Source organism: Pygoscelis adeliae, unplaced genomic scaffold (genome assembly GCF_000699105.1).
Source record: "Pygoscelis adeliae isolate BGI_AS28 unplaced genomic scaffold, ASM69910v1 Scaffold263, whole genome shotgun sequence".
NCBI lineage: Eukaryota > Metazoa > Chordata > Aves > Sphenisciformes > Spheniscidae > Pygoscelis > Pygoscelis adeliae.
In genome coordinates, this window is record NW_008824552.1 from 2033200 (window position 1) to 2056437 (window position 23238).

A 23238-nucleotide genomic window follows, 5' to 3' on the forward strand; every position below is an offset into this window, starting at 1 on the left:
CCTCTGCAATTGAAGACTTCACTTAAGAGTACGCTGCATGAATGCAAGGTGATGCAATGAATAGAGACCATGTCAAAAGTAAGAGCACTAATGCCAGAAATTAATTCTGCAGTACTGATGAAGCCCTCAGATTTGCTAGCAGCTGTAAGTTTCACCTTCAAAAAAATAAAGACCTCTGTGTCCCCCCCCGATTTTTATACCTGCAAAAATCCCTTTGTTATGTGAAGTCTTGCACTGCTGATGCAGAGGAAAAATGCTTATCTAGAGATATTACAGTACGAGAAATACTAATTTATTTAAAAAAAATAAAAAGGAGGCCAAACTTAAAACTCTGCAAGCTACACGAAAACACATTTCATGGTAGTACAGTAAGTTAAACAAGTAGGATCTATCCAATTCCATTTAATAGTTTGTATTTTATATTACTTTCAAGAATTTCCAGGAAAAATAAAAGGGCAGCTGAATTCCCCAAATCTTCACTATCTTCAGTAGATTTATTTTAAATCTACTTTTTAGGAGAACAACAAAGCATACAGTCCATGCCAACTTTTGTAGATCATCTGTGCAATCTCAACTTGTCAGCCCCCTAATTCTAGAAAGCAAGTTTCAAAACATGAAAAATACATTTCCTCATTTCTTGAAGCTACGTATGTACCAAAATAGCCAGGCAGACAACGTTTGCACAAACCGTATCAGGCAGAACCTTCATTCAAACCTTAAAATACCTTGAGCTATTTGAAAGAGTGACATGAAAATTACACAACTCATTTCTTTGGCTGTTAAATTCCTAATATTTTTGATTGTTTAGAAATAAAATCACAGAATGACAGAATGCTTGAGGTTGGAAGGGAGCTCTGGAGATCACCTGGTCCAACCCTGGTCCTAACAGTAATCTATGAAGCACTAGAAACGTACTTCTATATTCCTAGAAGTAACTCCTGTAAAGCGGCCATCTAACAAACAATCCCTGAGGATGGACAGCCAAGAGTGAAGGAAGGGGATGGGAGAGGTGGTAGCACAAGACTTCCACCATTAAAAAGCCCTACTGTTAAAAAAAAATAAACACCACCGCCACCCCAAACCCTGCCATTTTTTTCTTTTATTGGTATGTAACTATTGCTACAGAGGAAAGGAAATCAGCTTGTAAGTCAAGAACCCTTGTTTCTTTATTTAGAGGAAAGCAGACGTATTTCTACTCCATATAATCAACAGGCCGTATATTTTTTGTTCTTTTTCTATGGAAAAACCTACCTCTATAGGAGTGAGCTATCAACATCAGTAAAAACCACTTTTTGCAAAGCATGATTCTGTCTGTTTGGTGCAACTGTTACTAGGTAAGGCCGTAAAGTAACTCCTAAATCCATCTTCCCAAGGAAAGCTGGTTGAGACTAATGTCTGGGATGAGCCCTTCCGGTTCCTATCAAGAAACACCATTTTGGTGTTACAAGAAACACCACTTTGGTGTTACAAATTGAAAAAGGGCAGAGGGCAGATCTCACACAGCATCAAATTCCCTGAAATAGCTGCGGGGTAAGAGGTACATCTCTTTGCAGAGGGAAAAAAATAAAGTGAAACGGTGTAGTTTTCCGCAACGTCTTGGTATTTCTTTAAGATATTTTTAAGAACTCATGGTGGTGTCCTCATCCAAAAGCCTTCTGCATGAGACTTCCCAGAAGTTGTCTGCACCCAGATTCAAATTTCCTGAGCTTTTTTTGTTGCCGTCAAGGTTGTTTAGAGGGGGATTTTGCTTCTAAATGGAGGAGATAAAAAAATCTAACATGCTGTCTATAGGCTACAAGAACGATCAGAAATAAACATTTTGACAGATCTCAGCTGTTTGTCTCTTTTTGAGAGAGCAAGCGTTACACAGCTGATGAACAGAGATCTTCATGCTGATGCCACATACTTTATTTAAAAGCACACAACATGATGGAATAAAATGGAAAGCCGTGTTTAAAAGAACTTTTAATCTTTGATCCTCATGTCCCTTTGAGATCCTGGTCGCCATCAATTGGGACGAAACCTTTTGCTCCCGGCTATGACAAGAGCTGACAAGTCAGTCATGGGGGGGAGCTTGGTGGCAAAGAAAACTGAAGCAGAACATGGCAGGATCAGTTGTAGGATATCTTTCTCCACTTACCAGACTTTAGATGTAAGAGTAGAGGTGAATGATGACCTTTCAAAAAAAAAAAAAGGATGTTTATTTACTCTTTTCTTTTACATATATGAACCTCTCTGTGGAAGATTTAGCTCAGTTTTACAGGAGTATACACCATTCCGGTTTCATTCGTGTTCTGTCATAGTCTCCACAACCTGGATGAATTTGCTCAGCTTTCTTCTTTATGTTTTTCTATCCATCTAACAGCAGCACGTGCATATTTACAGCACGTTTTCAAAACCAAAGGCCTAAAAATGGGCACATCAACCCAAAAGCTTGCTTTCCCCCCCTCAATTTTCATCAGGTAGTCTTATAAAAGTTAAGTAAAAAAATTGTGTCATCATTACACCTGATAATAGTTGTATACTTGAAAGCTCTTTTTAAAAAGGTAGATAGTGTATTATCCTTCTTATCCAGAAGGAGACACCTTTATGAACACACAGAAAAAGTAATCCTACTCGCAAGTCCCACCCCCAACCGCATTTACTGGAGGGCATTCATACAGATGCTTTGCTCTACCTTAAGTGAACAGAAATTATCAGGAAAAACAAAAACAGAAAACCAACACCACACAGAAAATATCTTTCAAGACACTACTATAAACAGAAGAAAAATAATTTGATAGGAAAAATGCAAATTTCTAGCTAGCCTATTTGTATAGATGATCAAAAAGCAAACACAGATGTACTTGGCATCCTGAACAGAAATAAATCCAGGAAACCTAGTAGCTCACAAATTTCACATCTCAAAAAAATGTGACCAGCCCTTACTATTTTTTTTTTTTTAAATTACCTCTTTATGGTTTGTGAAGGTAAAAAAAGGCTTTGAGCCACATTTGTACACAATCAGAGCTAAGAAAACCAGTGCTGAGATTTTTTTCATAAATCTGCAGGCTTCCTCCTACTCAATTAGTTTCTGTTTGCCACCAGTATGAAATATGCTCTTATTCTTGTTGAAAATATGACAAACTACCCTTTAAACTGCAAAAGGCAGGGTATTAAGTATATTGCTAGTGAAAGGAACAGCAGTAAGAATATCTGTCAAGCAGAAAACAGAATAATATTAAAAAAATAAAAAAGGGATGGGAGGAATAAGTCTATGCAATCATCAAAACAATTTTGGTGACTGAAAGGAACGTTTTACATACAGAAATTAAAATGTAAATCAACGTTAAGGATTTGTTCCTGCACTATACTTACACTAGATTTCCACTTCATGCGTGACATTCATGTTTACTGATGATGATAATGTCACTAACTTACCAGTCAAACTGTATCTTAAAATGTTTGCTCAATATAACAGAAGTACAGAGAGAACTTCTTTTAACATACACAGAAATCTCCCAATGTAAAGCTTATTGCACAGACTGATTTTATTTTTCACGGCAAATGGAAAATGCCGAAAAATGATTATCCAGTTTCTCAAGTACACTGCTGCAACTAATAGGATATAAACCAATGAACGCTACTAAATGAAGATAAGTCACAACAGTTTCAGAGGTTAAGAAAATAACCACCATGCCACGTTCACTGAACCTGCAAGAGACTGAAGCACGGTACGTTGCCACTATTTCACACTTGTAATTAGGAGATTCATTTGCGTACATGAATTTTATGTAATTAGAATGGATGCCGTAACACAAATTTCTTCCCCATTTTGGCTTCAATCCAGTATTGTACTTCAAGCACATGCTTCCAGCTATCCCCATTTTTTACAGGTGAGGCAAATAAGTTTTGTTGAATTTATCTGCCCAAAATTTCATGATTTGGTTAAAACCTTTCACCTAAGTAGCAAACAACTGCTGACTTGTATTGAAATTTCACTGAGTGCTCTAGAAAACACTTCAGGGCTTTTTTGTTTTATTATGATTATTTCAGTGGTGTTGCCAATCCAGTAAACAATACCCACACTGTGTTCCGAAACAGGCATGGTGGAGGGAAGAAACTGGAAGCGCTAACACAGGATGTTCCCCAATGGTGTTTTCCTAAACTGTGATCCCCAGGGGAGCACATCATCTATACGGACTGTATGCCAGGCCACGTATTTCTTCCAGAAACCATTATTTTATTTATTTAGGTATTTTAAAGCAGTTCTAAACGGGCATCTTCCAGATCTTTGGCACTGCGCTGACAAAAAACTAGAGCACCAAGCTTTTAAGATACCGTTAACTTATTTCTTCTAAAACATGTAAGGGAACGACCCAGTTGAGGCGAGTTTTCACTGCTGGCCACACAGACCTGAAAATACATAACAATAAATGTTTGAGGCAATTTTTGGTAAACTATCAGAAATAATCCCCTAGGATCTAAAAGCTGATGTGATACCTGCTTTTTGCTCACATTTTGCAGTAGTTCCTTTAAATATGGGCAAACCACTTTATTTTTAAAGGAAAGCTTACACATTACTGGTAAAGAATACGAAGATGTAAAAGTCTCTCATCTACAGCTTATAAATATACCACGTCTTTATCACAAAGCATGCAAGTCAATGAGAGGGTTGCACGGTTGTAGCTCCAGAGTGGACATGAAGAATAAGCCTCCTTTCCGAAACACGTGCGAGAAACATCCTAGCCATTTACTTACATATTTACCGAAGCAGCAAGCCGTACAAACAGCAGCACACACTCACTTGCCTAGATCACATAGACAGACTTCTTTACTGCTAGCACATCTCTCTCAGATTAGCAGCACGTCTTTTATTACTTTGCAGCTGCCATTTGGACTCCTCTCCTGCGCTGGCCTGAGTAACCTTATGTTCCCTTTCTCCCTCCTCTTTCTTGGGAGGGTAGGCAGGACTGGCTGATAAAAGGCCTTTTATCTGTATGAAACCGAACAAGTCAACTACTGTATATGTAGAGTCTTACACTGAATAATCATTTACGGTAGATTTGACTTAAACATTCTCTCTCTGTTTTTTTCTTCTTTAGCTGTCAACACGTTCTGGTTTGTACAGGTCTGAAAGCATAACTTCCAAGGCCGCAAAGGGGAAGAAGGGAGTATAGTTTTTAAAAATAGTTAAGAACACGTCTACTGTACCCTTTAAAGTAACCCTCAGTCTAAGACAAACAGCTTTAGTAGCCAAGAAGGTCTGCCCAGTTTACCGTACATCCATCTAATAAACTGCGAAGTGTCAAGCATAAAATCTGGATCACTGGGGTCAGGGACTACTCCAGAACTGAAAGGATGAGAGGCCACTCCTGTAAAAGTACGTTCAAGCATTTTTACAGCGTACACACAAACGTATGTACTTTAACTATTGCACAGTGGGTTAAATGAGCTTTGCTTTTTTTTTTTTTTGTTAAACCAATGGAGACTCTATCCTCAGGAAAATTAAGGTAACATGATCTGAGAAATATGAAGAGAGTAACTTCTCAGAAATATCACTACTTAAAATACATGGCATCACACAGACATAGTCCAGAAACACTCCAGTTACTGTGCAGGAGGTGCAATCAAACATTTCTTTAAGTCCCGTAGAAGAAAGGAATAACAACTCTTATAAATTACCTTTGTCTACCTAACATTTATAAACCCGCTGAACTAGTTGAATTTCAGAAAAATTAATCAGCTGAATTAACTAGCTGAACTTCAGGGTAAAACAAAGAATGAAGCTCTACATACCTGTATTTCTGCATGGATTATTTTTTTAAACAAACATTTTCATTTTAATTACGCTCTCCAGAGTACCATTCTCAGGCAATTCAGTGACTGCTGTTTTTCCCTAAATTATGGCCTTTTGATTGTAACAGAGAACGTGCTCATTAGGTAAAGCAGCAGTGTTATGTTGGAATACAAATGATTTTTTTTTAAATTGATGGCTCCAGAACAAATGCAGGGCTAACTGAGAAAGTGCATAAACGCAAATAGAAGACAAAAGAAAGTGAAAAGACAAATGGCTTTTGCCTTGTCTATGGTGTGCTAGAAAACATGAGGAAAGGATGATAGGTGATGCTCATCCACCAAATATTTGCCTTTTTACCTAGAAGCTTTGGGGATAAAAAAAAACAACCCACATTCACAGCATTCATAAGCTTATTGACAACTTGTAGATCTCTGCACAGAAATCCCCAGCAGTGGTTTGCAAACCAGGATGCATTTTCCACCCCTGAGAAAACGATACCAGCCCAAAAGCCGAGAACAAGGGCAGGAAGAGAAGAACGAGGTGCAGAAAGGAAAGCACAGCCATTACCAGGGGACTGTGAAAAAGAAGGGGGGGGGTAAACGGCCAGAGAGGTGGCTCAGGTAGGGCCTGGGCTATCAAATAACCGTGAGAAGGAAGACACGTTTTTCACGAGGGCTGTTGAATGCTGGAACAGCCCCACAGAGGTTTGGGAATCTCCATGCTTCAAGATTTTCCAAACTTAAAGGGATGAGGACCTAAGCAACCTCACTGAACTTTAAAGTTAGCCCAGCTTTGACCAGGAGGCTGGACCAGATAACCTCCAGGAATCTCTTCCACCCAAAGTTATCCTGATTCTAAAATGAAGAGTGGAAGTAGAGCTCCATTACTCAGCAAAGGTCTCAGGAAAGGAAGAGGCAGTCATGAGTGTGACCGAAAAACGGACGACTTAATGGCAGCGATACCAATTCATTCCTGACCTATGAACTGCCTAACCCACCACCACTGCCTGCTCTCCATCCCGATTTTTCACAAGAGCATCCTCACAACATACCTGACCCAGACACCTTGTTCCAACATATTTTCAGGTTCACTTTCCCTTGTCTTTCCCCACTTCAGCTATCTCCTCACCTACTGTACCCCAGAAACATTGCGGGGATAATCCTGCTGCTCATCCCCTTGGATATAAGAACTAGTTTTTGATCAAGGGAAGGAAGGGCGTGAGAACTAGGATGAAACAAACGGCCATTAAAATACAGCTGGAATAATCTTTTCCTTTTAAAAAAAAAAAAGAATAGGATGTGGGCTCTTTTACTGTAAACTCTATGCCTCACCTTAGTGGTAATTTTTCACATTCCAAAATACTGCGTAAGCGTATCCCATTCCCTTCTCCCAAGTCATTCCGAAGGTTTAAAAGAAACAGGTACAAAGTATTTGTATTAGGGGGGAGACATAAAGCCAGACTTAAATAACCCTGAGATGAATATGTGGTGCATAGAAGGAATACTGGTACGGAAAGCTAGGAAAGAAAGAGGAGCCTGCCTCTTGTATAACCAGGACAAGATACATGAAGAGACACGCATGAAAAAGGAATCCAAATAGAGGTGGAAAAGACTAGGTAGCGTATTGCTGGTATGGACTTATGACTCAGTGCTGGTATTGCTACTACTTTGGAGGCCCAAAGTTTCCACTTCATTTATTTTTAAAGCATTGAGTTGTGACTAGCCTGCCCTCTTAAATCACAGGAAAGAGAAAAGCAGATATTGGGAAGGATGACTGTTTGGACTGAATGTGTTAGAAAAAAGCTGAAATGCCGATGCAGTTCGGAAAAAACCAAACACACACAACCTACGGTAGAGAAAACAGTGATGCCCACAGAAGCAGCTCACAGATAACTCCACAGACTGAAAGATACACCGCCTGGTTCACTAAAACTGAAAGACCAAGTAAAAAAGAACAGCTTTTAAGAATAAAGTTTTTCATCTGAAAGTAGAGTGCTTACATGTATCAAAATTCCAGGCAGTGGATGCTTATGAGTGGAGTAATTGGAAAGAAAAATAACGGCTAAAAGCAGGCTAAGAGAAATTTGCTTGCATCAGTTCAGCAAAAAATGTAGTTCCTTTATGAAGGGCTTTCTTTGTAGAAATAACGTAATTCTAAGCTTAGCAACCCCTTTATAAGGAACTAGATGTTTTCACTGAAAATAGAAGCTGACAGTCCACCTCTGTTCTTAGAGAAATATTATTTTAACCTAAAGAATTCCATAAAAATCATAGCAGATAGCTTAGCATTTTTAAAAGGCTGCCTTTTAAAATTCTTTTTAAATGGACAAATAATTCAGTATAAGGCACTTCAATTTTTCATCTAACAGAACAGTCAGTGAGACAAGACCTAAATCAGATATCTGACTTTTTTCCCCCCGCTTTAAGTGCTGACATGTGTTTCTTGGCAAAGAAAAAGTACACGAACGACTGAATGCAAAATCTACATAAAAAGAGAAGGTCACCGATAATATTGTTTGGAGTGTCACACATAGACCCATAGTCTTTGTTCCATGCAAAGTATATTATATTAAATGTTAAACGGACATTTAATATAGAGAATTCTAAAGAGCTCCTTGTTTTGCAGTAAAAAGGGAAACGTGCACTAAGAGGTTGAACTGTGACAAGTGCAGAATAGTATCAATAATCCCATTATAACACCTGATTTGTCAAACTTGTCTCTACAAGTTATTCTAAAATTCACAATAGTGTTCTTAACCATTTATGAAATGGAGCAGATCACCCCTTTGTAGCATTCACGGCCACTGATTCTCCATGCTTTGTTGGGAAGAATGGCATGAATAGCTACTAAGTCTTACACTTCATTTTCTTCAACCTCTGATTGGTATCCTGGTGTTTTGAATGGTGTTCGACTATAGGAGAATATAATACAAAGGTAGTATCAAGCAGGTGTTTTCTTTCTGGAACCAGTAAGTTCTGTTGATGTATTATGCAGCATCGTGGCTTAACGGACCAAACCAGGCCATCAATATGCATGATCTCCACATCGGGCAGTGACCAGGAAGCGGTACGGATCCGCTCCTGAAAAACGGAAAAATCTGTCGAGCTGGGATTTAAGACAAACCACCAAAACAGTCCAGACTCCAGGGGTATCCGAAACCACGTGCGTACACACATTCCACGCCTAATATGAGATTTTTCAGGAAAACAGCAAGGAATTAAGACACTTAGCGTGATTACTCATTAATAAATACGTATTTCTCATAATCCAAGTTGAAAAAAACAGGTTTTCCTCTTAGTTTTGTACCTTAACTGAATGAATCCAAAGCTCTTTTAGATCACCATGGATCACCCAGAAGAAATATCATAAACTAAATGATGGCACAGAATTCAAAACCAAACAAAAAAAACAACGAAACAAAAAACCTTACTTTGCCAAGGAGATACTGAAAAGATAATTTTTTTCCTGGTAGAAAATCTTTTTCCAGAAAAGTTATTTAAGAGCTATTACTAATTGCAGGACACCTCTAGAGAGTAAAACATAAGAAGGTTCTTAACCTAATAGGTGGGTTTTTCTTAAACAGAAAATGAAAGCACACAGCAAGACAGCTATTTAGACTTTCATTTAGACAAACACAGATTATTAAATTCTTGGACTGAAATCTGGGGATGCCTTATAGATCACTGATTTTAACCCGATTAAGTTGTGTAAGCAGAGAAAGTCTCGAAGATAGATATGCAACAATTCTCTCTAGTTCTTTAAAAGAAATTAATCACTCCAAAATAAGAAAAATGAGCAAAACTAACAACAAGCAAAAATTTAGACAGACTGGGACAAATAAATTTGTCAGATAACTGAACAAAAGTCACAATTCGTGTAGAGGGCTTTAAGAAAAAAAATATACACAAAATGGAAAAGAGAGGAAATGGAGGCTACTGAGAAATTCAAACTGGGGAGGGGGAAATTCTGTTGGCTGATGGAACGATGGACGAGTGGGAATTAGCGGTAATACAGGCCCACTATCAGGGGTGGAGATTACATTTACAAACAGACTGTAAAAAAAGGAAACAAGGAAGCATGTTCAATATCTATATTCTGTATTTGGAAAGCAGCAGTTTGCTTATGTTTTAACACAAACCAGCACATTAGTACCATGGAGAACGTGCGACATTAACGAGGAAAAAGACTTTCTAATCAACACACCCGTAAAACTCACATCTTAAAAGAGAAAACTTTTGACCCACTGATGTTCATTTTTATAAATGCTGCAATATCAGAAGACAAGTTAAATGTACATGGAGATGCTCCTCCTCATGTAAAAAACCACCATTTAATAAACATTTGGACCAACCAGATTCTGCTTCTTGCAGAAGTAACACGAGTAGTATTTTCATGAGAACCACTCTTGAACATTTCCCACCATTTTTTCCACTTGATTGACATGTCAGTGTGTCATAGCGAATGGAGTCATAGGTCAGTATGTGAAGACTGCTAATCATTATGCATTAATGAGGTAGACGCAACGCATTTTCATGAAGCATCCGTCTTCGTACCTAATGAAATTTGAATTTTAAAACATTAGATACCAGTAACTGAGACTTCAAAACACAATTGTCAAAAGAATCATTGATCTAAGCCCTGTTGAGTTTTCCAAGCATGTGCACAAGGCCCTCTTAGTATTCTGCGCTTTCACCAACTAAAGACAACAAAAATCGGCAAAGGAGTAACTAACCAAGAGGACCAAACAGTCACAAAAAAGAATTTGAGTCACTCGGTGAACTAGGAAAGTTCAACCAAAATGCATTCTCATACAGTTCTTCAGGCTTGCATCAAGCATGCATGTAGTAAAGTGCTTCGGGAGTAACAGATGCCTGCGGGCAGGACCGCTGGAGCTGGAAGGTAGAAGGCGAGAACTCTCACAGGTTGTCCTGTGCTTCAAGTGCCAGTGGTGACATGGATGCCAACCAATGACATCATCTCCCAGAAAGCATCAGCTGCTTGTGAAGGCTCTACATCCTCCCCAGTTTCGAGGGTTAATAAAAAGAGGATCCTTTTTTTCCCCCACTCTTTTTTTTCCTCCCAGAAACCTGCTCCGTTTTTTATATTTTTATTCACGAAGCGGGAAGAAGTCTTCAGAAAGAAGCACAGTATGTTTACAAGCAAACCTGCCTGACGTGGTTTTTTATGACAGATGTGATCAACCAGAGCAAGATTCCAAAGCGGGAGAAACAGAGGAGCCTCACAGCCCCTAAGTATACACGAGGGAATATCACTCAGTGCAGGAATAGGCCTGAATGGCTCCGGCATTTTTGCATTTGGATCCGGGGGTTTCTTGGATACAGCTTTTCCCCCTCCCCCAACTAGCTGTGCCAACAAGGCTTAAGGGAGTAACATCCAAAATAAAGTTACACACGACACTTCAGTGGGTCTGCCGGCTTTTCCTATAGAAATTCCTAGAAAGAGAGAGGCAGGAAATGCAATTCAGACCCGGGATTATAAGATTTCAGTAGCTCTTATCTCTGCACAGGTAAGAGACGAACTCTCCTAAGTCAAAGAAGTGCCATAGTCACACAGCGACTATAGGAAGCAACTGAAGCTGGAAAAAGGCCACGCGGAAAGTCTCCCCCCAGGCTCCGATGGTGAGGCCACAGCTCTGGCTTGGGAGGAGAACATTCCCCACTGATGGAGGACAAAAATGTGGTTTTTCATATTCAGTAAAAGAACAACTGAAAAAGGATTAAAATGCTATGCAATACTATTGATAAAACAGAATGAAGCTACCTCAAACCTATAGATGTACTTTTGAGTAATGTACGTGGACCATCTCAAGCCTCCGGGATCGCTTCATGCAGCCAGCGTGAGCCAGGCTGGATGTGGCTTTCTAAAGAGATCTAAAACAGTACAGTAAAGATACTGAAAATCTCAAGAGAAGGATTACATAAAGAAAAAACTCAGAAATTTAAAGGGGTTGGGGTTTTTTTTGAGAATTTTTTGTCTGTCTTTCAAAATAGGCAGCAATGATAAAGCTAACACCTGCAGACACGCAGCGAGATCATTTATGGAAAAAGATTTCACTCTGAATTCTTCCTAACGTTTCCTACAGAAAGTTTGAAAATATAATAAATACACAGAATGATTGCAAAGCAATTTGCTGTCTTCCACATTAACTGCTATCAAGTACATCCAGATATAGCAATTGTTCATCTCACTGCCCAGTATGGAAATTTCTACATAGTCTACTCACTCACTACAAGCGGAAGTTTCTCTGCAGAGAAACCGCGGAACGAGAGCCAAGTTTCTTCAAAAGATAAGCCTGAGAAAAAACTAGTTTCCGTATGCGTGCTAATTACCAACTAAACCCCTCCTCACATGATCTGGAGTACAGAAGTCAAAGCTCTTAATTCCCTAAAAGATAAAGCATGCCTAAGATAATGCTAAAGATAATTCATCTTCCCCACCCCTCCGAAAGCTAATTTCACAGGTATTTTTTTAAATTACTGCTTGATTACAAAAGTCATCAGTTTCAGCCATAAAGCAAAAACAAGACAAATGACGAAAATATTACAGAAATACTCTAGAGAGAGATTTACCGCAACAGTAAATCTAATATCATCCTCAAAGGAAGAAACAAATAATTTAAGTTCATCGGTAAACAAAACAGGCGACTGACCAGTCAATCTACGGCTGCTTCTTGTTTGTCCCCAGGTCGGGGACCCACCCTTAAAGTCTACAATCTCTTCCTGCTCCCTGTAAGGCCACACTAACCTTCTGTATCCTTTGGGCTGAAAAAAAAACCCCAAAACATTCTGTCCAGACTACAGGGAATGAACTTAGAGAAAGCTGCTCGTCGGATTTTCAAGGCAGGTACCTCAAGTTTATCCTACTGACACCCCAGGGGTTAGCTAGCTGCTGAGTCAGAGGGAAGGCTTCGTTTCACTTTGAAATTGTTTTTATTCCAAACTTGTTGTAAGGTTGCGTTTGCCAAGCTGCAGTTGTTTTGCCACGTGGGATTCCCAAATCGATCCAGGTAACTTGCGTTCACCGCTGAAATGGCTGCATTTACAGAGCTCTCTAGCACCTTCCCCAAGCCTCACAGGCGCTGCCGTTCCCGTGTAGTGCCTGCATTCCTCCTGCTCTTACAGTTAATACTGCAGTGTTGGAATAAAGCGATATATTTTCAAAAGAGAAGTACTTTACCTAACATCTCACTTTTCTTTCTTGAAAGATTCTACTTTTACTGCAAGTGGAGCAATCTGATTTTCAAGGAAGTTGTCTGCGATCTACTAAAGCACACCTTACCTCTTTGTAATATGCCAGCACAGGTACTTTACAAATAAATATTTGTACAGGGCTCCTCCTCTATAAATCTCAAAACATTTTACAAGGCAAAGGAAGAAAAATTATTGGAATTCCACTGCTGAAGAAAAAGTTGCATTAATTGACAAAGGCTTCTGTTTTAAAAAAAAAATAAAAAAAAAATATTCAAAAGACTGGGGATCTAGTTCCCATTCTATCAAAAAGACCTGTATTGTGTTGGCTAAAATCCACCCAATTTCTCCAAATCCTATTAGGGAAATACTATCATCTTCCCAGTCTTCACAGTACAAGGATAAATCAGTTAACATTTGCAAAGCGTTGGACTACATGGTAAATAGCAAAGAAAAAAAATTAGCCATAGTACAAGTTAGTAAGACATGGGGAGAAACCCTTAGACTTTTAATCCACCGAAAAATGGTGAAAGAGGCCACTATATCTTAAGCAAAGCAGCCTAGCAACCTTGTCAGAAGATGGTAAGAGAAACGGTCAGCTTCTATCTTCTGATTTTAAACAATGGAAAACTAATACAGTAAGGAAAAAAAAAACACAAACAAGCAACTATTTGGGCACTGCAGCCCCTAAATATTATTTAGATATATCAAATAAATTATACACTGTATTTCTATATAAAGCATATATGTAATAAATAATGTGTATATACACACACGTTATATATACACAAAAATTGCTATTGGAATATTGCACATTTTCACCCCTTGTCTAGAAAACAGGTATTCACATATTCTGCTGTCTTGAAAGACATGTTTTTTCAAGCCTGGTGAGACATTTGCGGGGTGAGGAGAAGCTGGTAAAGACAATCACACGATCTGCTTACACCCACCTTCCCTCTTGCCTTTACCGCTCCCCTCTCCCTCCATCAGCTGCCCTGACAGGCTGCTTTTTTCTTTGGTCATTTGTCTTATTTTAAGGTTCCTCTCCTGATTATCGTCATTGATACGAACAGTACCAAAGGATGCGGTTGCAACTTCACTGATAGCTGCCAATATGAACGTGTGGATATAAACTATACTACCTTTCATTCTCTCCATATTTTAAAGTGTTTTCAATGTACCAAGTTTCTCATTGACTATCTAAGCAACAAGAAGCAGCAATCAACACCAAGCGACCTGTCCGCTCTCCAGATCACAGATAAGATAGCTTGGCTTACTGAGCAGCACATCTCTTCAATGTTCATTTGACCTCGAGAAAAAACACAGGGGAGGGGGGGGAATCGTAACCATTAGTGCCTTTTTCTAATTTAATCTGAAAAGAAACTTCTACTTGCCACTTAGTTCAAATTTAAAGCTCTTGTGCAGCTCACAGAATGGACTTTCCTACCCATTTTCTACGTTATCAATGCCTTCAGTGTAGGTACTACAGTTACCAACTGAATTAGCATGGCGTGAAACGAGTAGCACATTTGACAGCTCGAGCTCTTTGAGGTTACTTGCAAACTGAGAGAGACACGCCACGTTGATTGCCTGGAGTCACGTCTTACTCTGAAACAACGATCGCTAAATATTGAGCAAAAACAAAAGCATGACAAAACATGACAAGGAAGGTCGCCTCTGTGTTCTCAGGACGTGACACAGACCGGGAAAGGCTGTCATCAAGCTAAAAGGACAGCAGAGACGTAATTACGACCTCGAATTTTTTTTTCCCCCCATTTTACCTATTTAACATGCTAGGTAAAACAGTTTTTTTACTAGGTAGCAGCAAAAGCACACGTTTACCAAGTTCTACTTTCAGCTACCAAAAGAGCATTCTTAGCCACTGATTTCAGCTAGCTTATTAATCGAGGAGAATAGCTAATAATAACAATACAAAATAGCAATTTAAATGTTATTACTAGGGATACTGTTAATGGGAAATGAGAGCCCTTCTATACTCTCAATTCTGAATATTAAGGTAAGCCTTTAAGTGTATATTAAATAATGCAGTACTGAAAATACAAGTGAAATAGCTTAGTGTATATCCGCAACAGATCCAGAAAGGACTGCAGAACTGCAGTACTAGGGCTGGTACGTCAAATATTTCTCCCATTTATACCAGAGCACAGCCTAGAAAAGCCGGTAAAGAACCCACTGGAGCCAGATAATAAGCAGAAAAACAGCTCAGAAAAGCTTCGACGGCAACAGGTACGATACGGTGAAAAGAGTAAAAAATCCCTCGGTAAAATAAGACATCGGGCGATTTACATACAGATCCTGTAGTTCACCACATACATTCAAGCCACTTACCATGTAATTAGGGATAAATTATAAACACTGAACCATGGTGTTTCACTAGCATTTATACAGGTTCTCCTTCTCCAAACAAAAGCACTCTGTGTACAGAAACTTGGCACCCAAGTGCAGTGCATCAGCACACAAGTTTTTTAAACCAACAAAGCATTCAGTTCTGGGAAACTTATTTTCACTGTCCACGCTTCCACTTTTTTTTTTTTTTGGCTTGCCAAAAAAGTCATAAGTTAGAATATTCCAAGCTCCCTAAAGTGACAAAAGGCATTTGGCCACAATCTGTGAAAAGATTCAGAAATCTTGCTTCAGAAACTAACTGCTGAGAATTTCCAGTTCCCTTTATAACTGGTTTAAAATGAATATCCCACTGTTGATGAATACGACTTTGCATTTATTTTGATTACAATTTCCCTCGCCAAAAGGCTTTATGCGCAATTTTATTACCATCTCAAAAACAGAAATCCTTTTACAGGCCCAAGAAGAAACATCCAGCATTGTTCTTGAACTGTACACTTATCAGCAAACCAAGGAAGCGACCCCACAAGACTTCATTCATGTAAGCAGCCATTCAATGAATCTCAAATGATGCAGCTGTATTGCTGGAAAGTTGGGGTTTTTTTTTAAATGCAAGTATCTGAAAGCCTCAGTTGTTAAGACTGAGCCTACCGAATCTGAGAATGTAATTATTTTTCCAACTTATCAAGACTCTGCCCTAAATGCAAGGACTGCTGTTAAAGTGCCTCTGCATATAAAAAACATTCCCAGTGTAGAATGGATAAATGTATTAAGAACTGATCTTAAATTCTCTACAATGTCATTACAAAAATCACTAAAGAATGCGTACTTTTAATCAAAGTTTCATTAGGCATATATCGATTCTGTCATTGAAAAATTGCTATATTTAATCAAATTAAGTGCAACTGTCGATGTAATCAATGTATGCTAATGTAAATTCATGTACAATGAAAGAATTGGAGCGCCAGTAACTGCAGACCCTTACAGCACCACTGTGAGCATTTGGATTAAATTCAGTACAAATTTCATTTGATAGTTACTAAGTGTTTTCAGCTAAGTTTTGGGCTGAGACCACAGGCAGAAAATCTAGGACTAGAAAATGTGTACATCACAGTTTCAAAGCATACAGAAATCCTCTTTCATAAACTGACAGTAAAGTCTGGCCCACAGAAAACGTTTGTTCTGTATATACTCACGGGTGACGCAGCACTGGTGACTAAAAGGGTGCTTAACACGACAGCCTACAAACTACATTTGGAACCATCCGAGCGACAGCTTGTGTTTTCACATTTCACTTCTGTCACTGCCCCAACATCAACAACTGTAACATCAGGCACATCTCCAGTTGTATTTATTGTATATCGAGTTCCACAGGCTCCCTCACTTGTATTTTATTCTACCTTTAATCTACTCTAAAATAAATTAATGTATTTTTAATCTGTGGTACTTGGACTTAAACTCCAAGAGCCTTTACTGTAAATTAAGCAGGCAGCTGCCCCTTATTAGATGCTTTCTAATTTTGGAACATGGGGGGGGGGGGGGGGGGGGGGGGGCACCCCCATCTCCTTTCTCACAAACAAATCAAAATTCATTCCACTCCCTATCACAAGCATGAGGCCAAATCTGGCTGCTTTTATTTCAGATGAATGGGAAGCTGCTCTTACTAAAGAATGTGAATGTAAATTTATTTTGGACCGAGTATGCCAGAACACGTTTCCTCTCCTCTAATTGACCCGATTTTACTTCTTACTCAAGTTTCGCAATAACTTCTGAGAAAACCTCGAAGAGTTGATTGACTTTATAACAATTTGAAAAAAAAAAGTTGAAAATGTCTTCTGTACCCAAGAACTTCCTCAAGTCAAAATGCCCGTGAAAACACAGAATGGGCCTACGTCCTGCATAGGCCAAAGTTTCTCATTCAGAATTTCCACTGGATACTTTCATACTAAGCAAATTACAGAAAGGATAAACGAAAAAGCATAACACTGTGGAAAAGTTGCGAATGAATAAATTGCCTCAAGAGAACAATGCCATAGACATTAAAATTATTCCAGAACCTACCTGTGCATATTCTTTCTCTATTGCAGCTCTTTTCTGACTGAATGCTCTGAAAGATAAAAGAAAAAAACTCCATTAATATATACAGCAAAACATTACAAATTCAGTAATTTACTTAAAAGGATTTTCTGCTAGACAGTCTTTATAGTTAAATAAGCAACAAAAAAGCAAAATTGTTTGACAACTGTATATCAGTAGCCTAGCAACTAGCACATGTGGACTTCACATATGTGGTGTTCAAAATTCCAAGTTTTATTGGATAAACTCAGTTCCCAGGGCTACCGGTGTAAATACCCTTTACTTCATTAAAGGCTCATCAGCTCTCCACTGGTATAGCCTAGGGAAGAATTTGGTAGCACAGAACAGAATTTGGCTTTATGCATCTAGACAGACTGACTTATTTTTTCTTTTTTTTTTTTTTTAAGCAAAAAAAGGCAAGTCATGTTTCCTCAACAGCAACTGACCACACCGGATTCATAGTTGTAGTCAACTAACAGCCTTTCTTTAAACCCATGCCGTCCCACCACAGTATCCTGATTTACCCATTAACGTAGCTATAGCACATTAGACCCGCTTAACTCAAACGGTGCCGATGACAGCATGTCATTCCACATTAACGTCAGTGCCGTACTCTCATGTAGGGGCTCAAGGTGTACCATCTCAACGTGTTTTAAAATAGAGGGTTTCAACACTATCACCGTTATAACAGGAAGCAGGTTCAAATATCTAGATGTGTCAAAGGCTCTTGCTTCAATAGCTTAAGCTATTCCCTCTTTATCCCTTGAACAGCCAAAGCAGAGTAATTTTCTTCAAGCCACACTATAAACTACTAAGCTTAAGGCTACGCCATCAGCAAAAGAAAATCTAATTCTATTTAAATTAGTTACACAATAATTATGGTGACACGTTAATAAAAAAATCCTCAGGAACATCCTATAATAAGGTTAACTCAATAAACACAAACAAAAGGACCTCTGAACAGGCTCTTTCTACTCCTGTCTACTCCATTTCGCCCGTGAAGAGCATCCGCGCGCTGATAGAGCATTACAGGCTCCATCTCCCCAACGGGATGTAAAACAAAAGTCTAAACGCATCGTGATTGCTTAAAATTCTTTCCAGATTAATGACAGCCCCAAAGAGCTGGCCGTATTCCAACTCCAATAATTACGTCCCATCTTCCTCAATCCCCCGGTGTAGCTCAGGTGGGTACAAAGGGCTGCACGGCTGTGCCATACGACACTGCTCTACACGAGCAGGTGAAGTTGTCCGAGACACTTGTAAATGAATCTACTTTGTAAAGCATTCAAGGTATTTCATCCAATGTTACAAAACAATTTCTTGTAGGCCCTCCTGTTCCAAAGTCCAATATCCCAGTCAGTTTAGCAAACACCTAAAAAACACAATATCCTTCTGTAAGAACTTACTTTTCTTTTAGTATAAGTAAAAAGTATAAATAACTGCAGAAATGACTACTAGGCATAACTGAAATGTGTTATCAATACTGAAAGGGTAAAAGAAAACAAGCAGCTGCCTTTGAAACGTAAATCTGGGAAGACTTTAGGCAAAGGCAGTTATTTTCCAATTCTCAGCTAATGTTGTTTGAAAATATATAATCAGAGGTAAGTGTTAAGGGTACTCAGTTTACACAAATCCTGAATATGGAGCTGCATATTTCACCAGGAGGTTTTTTTCTCCCCGATACAAAACAAATTCCACTTAAACTAATTGCGTAACAATAATTGTGACAAGCTGGAAGCCTAAGATATCCCCTCAAAACCTTCTACATTAAAAGGTTTACACTAGAGAAGAAAAACAAAAGCATTCAACTGGCCCTAGTGCAGAATTACAAAATACCATGCAAATCAAATTTACTCGCAAAACCGATAAAACTCTTGGACTTGGAATGACGGCAAGCTCCAGCATGAGGAAAATGTATTGTACAGTAGCAGCTCCATAAATTAGAAACATTTTAGAGTAGGTTTAGATTTTGTTCTGTATTTTAAATGGGGTTTTTACAAACAAGTTGGCAAGACAGCACGTAGTTCAATTTATACAATACTTATATTTGTGTTTGATCTCTGTTTTGGTGAATGAAGAAAATGGTAAGTACTGCAAGACGGGCAGGATCAGCCGTCTGCATTCCTTGAAGCTGGTGTTCTCTGCTGCTTTGTGATCGCATTTCCCTCGATTAGTCAAACACAAAGCTGTTTTTAACCTCGGGACAGTTTATACAGGAATCCTTTTATGACAACCATAAATATATTACAAAACACAATGAAGTAGGAGACTGTAGACAAATTTCCCAGGAGAAAATTATTTTGAGCAGGAAAAAAAAAAGTCTGACTAATAAATGCAAGTTTCTTAACTTGGGAAACCTGAAAACTTTCATGTGTGTATCTTGATTTTATGTGCAAAGCTGGGATATTCTTGACCTTCTTGTCATTCAAGATGGAATTTCAAGTTATTCATATAAGGAAACGTTTGGTTCTGTAAGCTAATAAAATGTTCTCTAACTGTTACTGAAGAGTTTTTAAGAAATGAATTAGTGGGTCTGCAAGAAAGCAGGAACATTATTTATGGTTTCTTTAAACTATGAATTACTATTAATATCTGCTATTACATCTTTTTCGCAAATTAACCATTGATTAAGTGCAAGAAACACCAGAACTGCATGCCCAAAAAAGCGTCATACGTTTTGTTTCTGGACAGTAATTCGCAAATATCATCTCTACCCTGCAAACGTTAATTCATGTGATACGCTTATTCCCTTTGCCCCTACTGAAAATCATTCAAAAGCATTTAAAGTCTTTGACAGTTTAAAAAGAGGGTGAGAAAGAATAAATACAAAGAAATTCAACAATATTTGGTGTATATAATCAAGCTAAGACCATTTTTCATTGAAGTATGATACTTGCCACAATCCTCGCATTGCAGGAAAATCCTGACTTAAGTCTCCAAAAAAAGAAAACCAATAAAAAAAAAAAAAATTTACGCTCATCATCAGGACAAGAAGCCGCCATTTAAAAGAAACTATTTTATCACACATCCCGAGTGTGACCAGGCGCCTGTCTTTAAAAGAGCCTGCTGCTAGGGAAGACTGCTGCAAGCCCGAAGGAAAAGTCACACTCAGGAAAGTCATTTCAATGGTTTCAACATACATGATTTAACGTCGAGAGGCAACGCCAACCACCCACAGCATTTCCTCACATGCTGCTGCCTACAGCCTCTTCTGTGGTTCACAGCTCCATATGACTAGAATGAACCTAATCCTGGAGGGATTACGAAGGAATGTTCTTTCCGAAGCACAAACAGCTAGGGAGGCTCTGCAGAGAAGGGTTGTCTTCCTTTGAAATGTCAGCAATTGGCCAAGCCTCGTCAAAACCAGAGCAGTGGGGTTAGAGAACAGTCACTCCTAAATGATTAGTTGTCATTAGGACAATAAGGACTATGTGGTGTTGGAAAGGACTTCTCTTTCAGACTAAAAACTAGTAAGAAGAATTGAGGCCGCACCTCGAATACTGTGTTCAGTTTTGGGCCCCTCACTCCAAGAAGGACGTCGAGGGGCTGGAGCGTGTCCAGAGAAGGGCAACGAGGCTGGTGAGGGGTCTGGAGAACAAGTCTGCTGAGGAGCGGCTGAGGGAGCTGGGGTTGTTTAGCCTGGAGAAAAGGAGGCTGAGGGGAGACCTCATCGCTCTCTACAACTCCCTGAAAGGAGGCTGTAGCGAGGTGGGGGTCGGTCTCTTCTTCCAAGTAACAAGCGATAGGACAAGAGGAAACGGCCTCAAGTTGCGCCAGGGGAGGTTTAGGTTGGACGTGAGGAAAAATTTCTGTACTGAAAGAGTGGTTAAACATTGGACCAGGCTGCCCAGGGAAGTGGTTGAGTCACCATCCCTGGAAGTATTTAAAAGACGGGTAGATGAGGCGCTGAGGGACATGGTTTAGTGGGCCTGGTGGTGTTGGGTTGACGGTTGGACTCGATGATCTTGGAGGTCTTTTCCAACCTTAATGATTCTATGATTCTAAGAATATCTGAAGAGGAGGAGGGTGGAGATTTTTCTGCTGCGTAGCAGGAGTTTGCCCACCTACATCATTCTCCTTACATTCCTCACCAGGCTTCTGACCTGGGATAACACGCCCCAAGGTGCGCCACGAGGCCAAGCTGGTCACTTTGTTTCCTGAGGAAGGAAATTCTTTGGTCCTAATTCATAAGACTTCACGTGACGAAAAATATTTGGATGAAACGTAACGATCTGTCGTATTAAAGAAATTAGATTACATGATCTAACTTTCCCTTGGGCTCTGTAAAACAGCGGAACTGTAAGGGAGCAGGGGAAAGAAAACTACACTTACCGTCAGCCCCGCTTTGCCAATACCACTTTTACTAGTGCCGAACCCTCACTGTCACTGCAAATTCCCAAACACGAATTCCAGCAACTGCTAGGTATTTAAATTACTCATATCAATTGAAGATAACAGATGCTATCAAATTTTCAGGTATATTTTTAACTTTTCATTGTAAATAAGCAGAACAATGTGAACTAAGGAGTCAGGTCAGTGGAGAATGATACTTTGGGAAGTTTTCCTATAGAGCTGTCAGTTACCAGGAGAAACAGGCGGGCTCAACCTGGTGCGTGGGTGTCCACTTGGGCTGGAAATGTCTAAAGCTCCCACCTTCATGAAAAATCAGTCTATTAACATTAAAATCTACATTAGTGTTATATAAAACAATGTTACATTTGCCAAGATTATCCAGTCATACAAATCTAAGGATGAAAGTCACAGCTTGCACAGTAAAAACAGTTAAACACAGTGACACCCTGAAAATCAGAAAGCGAATATATTAAAAAGCTAATTTAACTACATCTAGAGAGCTATGCAAAAATCTAAACGGATGCTTCATGTACTTGAATAAAAGAAGGGACTAAATTTGCAGAGGTGAATGTATTTCCATTTAAAGGCTGCGAAATTCAACTATGAGCCAAGCAGGAGCCTGAATCACACTTGGAACGAGTCCCCGTGCAAGATCACGATACGTAATAGTCAAAACCCTTATGTATTAACTGACAAATTGGTACAACTCACCTAACATTAGTAGTCTGTGTTAATGCAATTTTTTTGCTATGGACATTCAGATAAATTGTTTAAGAATTTTAATGGAAAAAAAAAATCCTTACAATTTAAATCCTTACAATTTTGCATTATAAACTATGCAAAGCACCAGAAAACATACAAATTAGTACCACATCTGGAACATCCAAATGTGTTAGACTAAAGAAATGCACCTGACCTTGACCTAAGAGAGTCCCCAACTGCTACACTAACAAAAGCAAGGAGCAGCAAATGAGAAAATAAAGTGCTCAGCTCTACGGAGACTGGATTTCCCGGATCAGCAGAACACAGAGCAACAGAATTGACACTTTCAGTGCTGGTTAACTGAAAGATGATGAAAGGAAGGGGGAAAAAAAATTACACATCCACACACCACATGGTAATGGTAACTCTCCAAAACCTTTTTTTAATCCTTTTAATACAGGCTACTGTATCCCTAACAGAATCAAAACAATAAAGTCAGTATCGTTTCCTCTTTGCTTTACCAACTGTGGATCTCCCCAAGTCAACAAAAAGTGAAACCCACATTAAGTGATGCAGATGCAGATCAATGGAGCAGAGCTGTAAAGCCCCAATACAATGAGAAAAGGAATGGAAAAAAAAGGCGGAGGAAGAAAAGATTTTCCACTGTTTCAATTTTAGGGGGTATTGAGGCAATTTCGAAATTCAGTTTAAAAATTAATTCACCCCACCAAAAATTCTTGAAGTAAACCTACTTAG

The 23238-nt window shown here is 39.0% G+C and overlaps 1 protein-coding gene across 1 annotated transcript in view; it reads right to left on the bottom strand.

Moving 5' to 3' along the window:
• FCHSD2 (FCH and double SH3 domains 2) overlaps nt 1–23238 on the bottom strand; it is a 171779-nt gene that overhangs the window by 120077 nt on the left and 28464 nt on the right. Inside the window, exon 2 of the mRNA XM_009321958.1 lies at nt 17413–17458. Within this exon, the coding sequence (XP_009320233.1) occupies nt 17413–17458 (46 nt within the window). The remainder of the gene's footprint in view (nt 1–17412; nt 17459–23238) is intronic.